The following is a 6,420-nucleotide window of genomic DNA, read 5'->3' on the forward strand; positions in this document are numbered from 1 at the left end:
AAACAGTAACGGCTATCCTCCTCCTCGTCTCTGGCTCTTGAATGCCCTTCTCTTCTGGCGAGCTGTCGCCGCGTCACCCGTGGCGCAGGCCTGGCCGCCGGCGAACTCGCGCCAGGCCACGCCGGCCCCACGCGTTCCTTTCCTATCGTCTCCGGCGCCGCCAGCGTTATTTTCTCCCAGCTGTGCAGCGCATACTACAAACGGCGAGGCGTAATTACGGCCAGGCGGTCGCCAGCCGTCCAAAAGTTGTTCCTTTCCCTGTGCCGTCACCGTCAAAAAGGCAAGCAAACAAAAGAAACACCCAGAAAAAAGATCGAAAAATCGAAACGAGCGTTACCACAAAGACCTTTTGTTGGCTGGCAGCAGCAAGAAGCTTTTGTTGGTCGCAACGAGCGAGCGTGCGTGGGCCGGCCGTCACAGACCGCATCGCAGCCGTCCATCGCACCCACGCACGCACGGCCGCACGGGGCCGACGCCGCAGAGCATCCCGCCGCGAACCGCGCATGCATTGATTGCCCGCCCGGACGCGGCACCGCGGCCAGCCAGCGTACGTACTCTACTCTACTCTACAGGCACCCGCAGTCCCTGGCTGCCCGGCCCCACCCCACCGCCTCCGCTCTACCACTCCACTGACACTACGAGAGGCGTCTCGGATACCCTCTCCGCCCGCCTCCCCAGACAGAGGGGAGCAGGAACCCTGTGACGCTGCCGGTGGCCCCCGCCTCCAGCCCCGCTCCAGCACAGACCCGCCTTTTGGTGCGGGTTCCGCGGCTTCCCATCCTACCCCCGCAGGCAGGCCCACCCGCCAGGGATGCGACGGGGGGCCATGGCCGTGGTGGAGACTGGACCCCGCACGCGCGGGGGAGGGGCAGGGGCGTAATTCCGCAGGCCCGCGAACCCTAAATCAGCGCGGGTGGGCCCCAGGCATGTGCCACCGGCCCCGTCTCTCCGCCCATGTGCCCGGCGCTCCCTCTCTCTCCTCAGTTAAATCTTCGTCTCCATCCCGAGACTTACTCCCGTCTCTCTCTCTCCTCTCCCCTCCCCCTCCCTCGCCCCCTCCCCAATCCCTCTCCACCGCCGTCGCAATGCAGTCCCCCGCCGCGTCCACCGCGCGGCGGCGGTCGGCCGGCGCCGTACTGGCCCTGGCCGTGCTCCTGGCGGCCGTCGGCGTGGCGGCGTCGGCGGCGCAGGACGCGGAGGCGATGCGGGCGGTCGCGAAGGCGCTGGGCGCGGACAAGCTCGCCGGATGGGGCGCCGGCGAGCCCTGCTCTCCCAGGTGGCCCGGGGTGACCTGCGACTCCGGCGGCCGCGTCACAGCCATCCAGCTCAGGGACAAGCGCCTTACGGGGACGCTGGCGCCCGAGGTCCGCAACCTCACCGCGCTCACCCGCCTCGAGCTCTTCGCCAACAGCCTCTCCGGCCCGCTGCCCTCGCTGGCCGGCCTCGACTCGCTCCAGTACCTCAACATCCACGACAACGGCTTCACCTCCATCCCGGCGGATTTCTTCAAGGGGCTGACCGCGCTCAAGGAAGTCTACCTCGACAACAACCCTTTCGCGCCGTGGCCCTTCCCGGCCGACCTCGGGGACTGCGTATCCCTCACCAACTTCTCCGCCAACAGCGTCAACATCACAGGGGCGCTCCCGGACTTCTTCGGCTCCATGCCCTCCCTCCAGCAGCTAAATCTGGCATTTAACTCGCTCTCCGGGCCCGTGCCGCCGTCTCTCGCCGGCGCGCTGTCCCTTGATGTGCTCTGGCTCAACGGCCAGAAAGGGACCTCCCGCCTCAATGGGTCGATTAGCTTCGTCGCCAACATGACTATGCTCACGCAGCTGTGGCTGCACTCCAACGACTTCACCGGCCCCTTGCCAGACTTCTCGGGGCTTAGCAGCCTTTCTGATTTGAATCTCCGCGACAACCAGTTCACCGGTCCTGTGCCAGCCAGTCTTGTCAACCTCAAGTCTCTGAAGAATGTGAGCCTGGGGAACAATTTGCTGCAGGGACCGAGTCCCAACTTTACTTCCGCAGTGACAGTTAACAAGTCGGGTAAAAATCAATTCTGCTTGCCGGATGGAAGTCCGTGTGATCCCCGTGTAGACCTGCTGCTGGAGGTAGCGGCTGGGTTCATGTACCCTGCGAAGCTCGCAGCTGCTTGGGGAGGAAACGACCCTTGCCGTTATCAGCTGGGCGTTGGATGTGATAATGGGAACATCACATTGCTGAATTTTCCCAAATTGGGGCTTACCGGCACCGTCTCACCATCTATCGGGAAGATTGCCACACTTGTGACCCTAATTCTTTCAAACAACAACATTACTGGCACGGTGCCAAAGGAGCTTGCTGAGTTGCCAGACCTGAAGATGGTCGATCTGTCAAATAACAATCTATATGGGGAGATTCCTGAATTCCGCAAGAATGTGCTGTTGAAACTTGATGGCAACCCAAACATTGGCAAGGATGCCCCTGCGCCTGTGCCAGGTGGTAGCAGCAATGGTACTACGCCCGGGGATGGAAGTGGTGGAAGCAACAAGGGTTCCTCTTCTACCGGCGTCATTGTTGGGTCAGTGATTGGAGCTGTTGCTGTACTAGGCCTTATTGCTGCATTGGGGTTCTATTGCTATAAGAGAAAGCAGAAGCCTTCCGGAAGGGTGCAGAGCCCACATGCTATGGTCATCCATCCCCGGCACTCAGGGTCAGATCCTGACATGGTAAAGATCACAGTTGCTGGGGGAAATGCTAATGGTGGTGTGGCCACAAGCGAGCAATATAGCGAAGCAAGCAGTGCCCCCCGTGATATCCATGTCGTTGAGGCTGGGAATATGGTCATTTCAATTCAAGTACTGCGTAATGTGACCAACAACTTCAGTCAGGAGAACATCCTTGGTCGTGGTGGGTTTGGCACTGTCTACAAGGGTGAGCTCCATGATGGTACAAAAATTGCTGTGAAGCGAATGGAGTCTGGTGTTATGGGCAACAAGGGGTTAAACGAGTTTAAATCAGAGATTTCTGTGCTGACCAAGGTCCGTCATCGGAACCTTGTGTCACTGCTTGGATACTGTCTTGATGGTAATGAGAGGATTCTTGTATATGAGTACATGCCACAGGGTCCAGTGAGCCAACACCTGTTTGAATGGAAAGAACACAATTTGCAGCCGTTGGAATGGAAGAGGCGACTCAGTATTGCGCTTGATGTTGCAAGAGGTGTTGAGTACCTGCACAGCCTTGCGCAGCAAACGTTCATCCACAGAGATTTGAAGCCATCAAATATACTTCTTGGTGATGACATGAAGGCCAAGGTGGCAGACTTTGGATTGGTGCGGCTTGCGCCAGCTGATGGGAAGTGTGTATCAGTAGAGACAAGGCTTGCTGGAACTTTTGGATATCTTGCCCCCGAGTATGCAGGTGAGCATCCTGTATATTTTGTGCTTCAATTTTCTGATTCTCTTCTATACTTAAACTATGTCATATCCAAATTAGTATCCGAATAATTTGATATTTGTAGTGATTTTTGGACTGCCATTTAGTTCTGATGATTTACTATTTAAACTGCTTTTGATCAATTTAGTTCTATAGGAGTTATTTAGGTGCTTCATAAATTTGAAGATTCAACTAGGTAGAAAATGAGTGTGTATCTGATATATGAGAACTATTGAAAATGTGCTAGCAAAACATGTGTAGTACTGGACAATCAATTCAGTGATCTACTCTGATGAGCTTTATGTCCTTAGTTGCTCCATTTGACCAGAAGTGAGCATCCTATTTTACTTAAACTATGTCATATCTAAATCTATGTCGAGTGAATTGCCTTGCTTACTCAAACTAGAAATATTAGTATGTCACGAAGTAGGTGTGGGCACCAACTTTAACAAAATGTTCATGAGAAGGTTTGTTTCACTAGCTGAGCCTATTTTGTGCCTTCAAAATAAAGAACTTCCAATAGCCCCAGACTGTGAATGGATCTTCATTTTTTTACCTTTAGTTGGTGCAGCAACTTCCTGTCATGAACTATAGTCATTTATTTAAATATATGATGATGTATCATCTTTTTTACTGCATTGTCCCAGTTAGTGATCTTAGTCAAGCTGCATATTTTTAAAGCTTTTGTTCATCAGTTTCATTTCTGCCACTTGCAATACCTGTATAATAACTAAAACCTTACATTTTTTGTGCAGTTACTGGACGTGTGACCACAAAAGCTGATGTCTTCAGCTTTGGTGTCATTTTGATGGAGCTGGTGACGGGGCGCAGGGCGCTTGATGACACACAGCCTGAGGATAGCATGCACTTGGTTACATGGTTCCGTAGAATGCAGCTCAACAATGATACGTTCCAGAAGGCAATCGACGCAACCATCGACCTTGACGAGGAGACCTTAGCCAGCGTTAGCACCGTCGCGCAGCTCGCGGGTCACTGCTGTGCTAGGGAACCACATCAGCGGCCCGACATGGGTCATGCCGTCAACGTGCTCTCCACCCTTTCGGAGGTGTGGAAACCCGCAGACCCGGACTCCGACGACAGTTATGGCATCGACCTGGACATGACGCTGCCCCAGGCGTTGAAGAAATGGCAGGCCTTTGAGGACAGCAGCCACTTCGACGGCGCGACCTCTTCGTTCCTCGCGAGCCTGGATAACACCCAGACCAGCATCCCGACGAGGCCTCCAGGGTTTGCCGATTCCTTCACCTCTGCCGATGGAAGATAGACCGCTATGTCCGAATCTCCGGTCAGATGATCATTCTGTTCATTCATTCCTTTAGCCTCTTCAACCCCCCTCCCTCCCTCCCTGCCTTTAAAAATGTTGCTGGATTTGGCCTTGTGGTGGCATGCCATGTTAGCTCTCCTTTGATCATGTATGTATTGATGTGGCCTTTACTCTAGAAATTCCCTGGAAGTCCGCGACTAACTGCCCGGTGCTGCTGCTATTATTGTTAGCTTTGAACCTAAGTAGAAGATTGTTTTAGGGTTTGTTGGCTTGTACTCAACATTGATCTGGTCCATGATTAAATTGATCCCTGCTATCCTCAACTGCTCCACTGGTCTGGTATGGCCCGGTGTGGTCGCTGTTATTCAATCTTTTTTCTTTCTGGGACTCTCATGAGCCAGCCAGACAGCCTTTCTTTCATTTCAGGCCTACCTCCATTATTCGGCAGCTTGGTTCAGCCGTCTCACCTGCCCGTGATTACGGAGCGGATAGACGCTACACCCTGTCTCATCTGCGTTGCCAGGTTGGAACTTGGAAATACACCGGTATACAAAAAATAAACTGATAGGTACTCCAGTGGACCTGAAGCCGTTGGGGCCGCTGACTCAGCAGTGGGCATCCCAGCAGTCTTCTCTTCAGTTGGCCGGCAGCTAATCCGGCATTAGAAAAATAAAGTTGGTCGCCTGATTGCGTGCCCTTAGATTTCAGATCAATCAAATCCCCCATGTTACTGCTGCTGACCTGCGACAGGAGTCCGGACAGCGATGCGCCGCTACTAAATTAACGCCTGCTACAACTAAGATAAGAACAAGGGGCAGAGAGGCCGGCCGATTTTGATGAGACGACGTGACTCGGGTCTGATAGAGCAGTAGTACTATACATACATTGCTTTTCATTCTAATAATAATGCGATCCAGTTTTGCTGACGGCGACGCGGGTGCATGGGCATGGGCATGGCCCTGTGCTGTGCCCCCTGTCCCATCGCATCTGCACGCCGGATTAAAACCTGTAGCTATCAGTTTATGGCCCTGTTTGGATACTTTAGCTTAGCTAGAGGTTAGAGTTAGTTTCTAGCTCATGACTAACCCTAAACTAACTCTAGTCAAATAGGTGTTTGGATGAAAGGGCTAGATTGACAATAGATGCACTTTATAGAAAGAGAAAGGTGATTTTTTAATGAACCCCATAAAAACTAGCTCCAATTAGCATCTCTTGGCTAGTGGAAGAGAGAGAGAAAAATATTTTTTAATGAACCCCATGAGAACTAGCTCCAATTAGCACCTCTTGGGTGAGCTAGTTTTTTAGATGGGTTAGATGCAACTAGCTCCAATCTAACCCTTGTGTTTGATATTTTAGGACTAGTTTAACCTAAACTAGCTCAAACTAACTCTAGCCAATGAATCCAAACAGGGCTATATTCCGGTGATGGTTGCGGCGGTGCTGGCAGTTGCAAAAGGCATCTTGTTCCTTCTCGCTGTCCACACCACCGTGCGGTTCCAAGCTCACGTCCACCTCAGCGCCTCGCAGTCTAGTCTCCAGGGTGGCACCCGGTCGCTGGGCGCGTCGTCTGCCTCGGCCGCCCGTATCCGCTCACTGGTTCGAAGGGAATTTGGAGGTGGGAAATGAAATTTTTTGCGGTGTCGCGCGGCCGGGCTCGCTGCTCCACGTACGCCAGGGGGGGACACCTGTGACTGCCCGGCTGACCGGTGGCCGGGTCG

The 6,420-nt window shown here is 53.4% G+C and overlaps 1 protein-coding gene across 1 annotated transcript; it reads left to right on the forward strand.

Moving 5' to 3' along the window:
- Positions 1–1,044: 1,044 nt before the first annotated feature.
- On the forward strand, positions 1,045–5,025 carry LOC123447520 (receptor protein kinase TMK1). The gene is made up of 2 exons (XM_045124127.1): positions 1,045–3,402; positions 4,173–5,025. The coding sequence occupies exons 1-2, from the start codon at positions 1,086–1,088 to the stop codon at positions 4,700–4,702; spliced, it is 2,847 nt and encodes a 948-aa protein (XP_044980062.1). The 5' UTR covers positions 1,045–1,085; the 3' UTR covers positions 4,703–5,025.
- Positions 5,026–6,420: the final 1,395 nt, after the last annotated feature.

This window comes from Hordeum vulgare, chromosome 4H (genome assembly GCF_904849725.1).
Source record: "Hordeum vulgare subsp. vulgare chromosome 4H, MorexV3_pseudomolecules_assembly, whole genome shotgun sequence".
Lineage (NCBI taxonomy): Eukaryota > Viridiplantae > Streptophyta > Magnoliopsida > Poales > Poaceae > Hordeum > Hordeum vulgare.

Coding starts and splice junctions, on each gene's coding strand:
- LOC123447520 (XM_045124127.1), top strand. CDS start 1,086: ATGCAGTCCCCCGCCGCGTCCACCGCGCGGCGGCGGTCGGCCGGCGCC. Junction 3,403..4,172: donor TCTTGCCCCCGAGTATGCAG/GTGAGCATCCTG, acceptor TTTTTTGTGCAG/TTACTGGACGTGTGACCACA.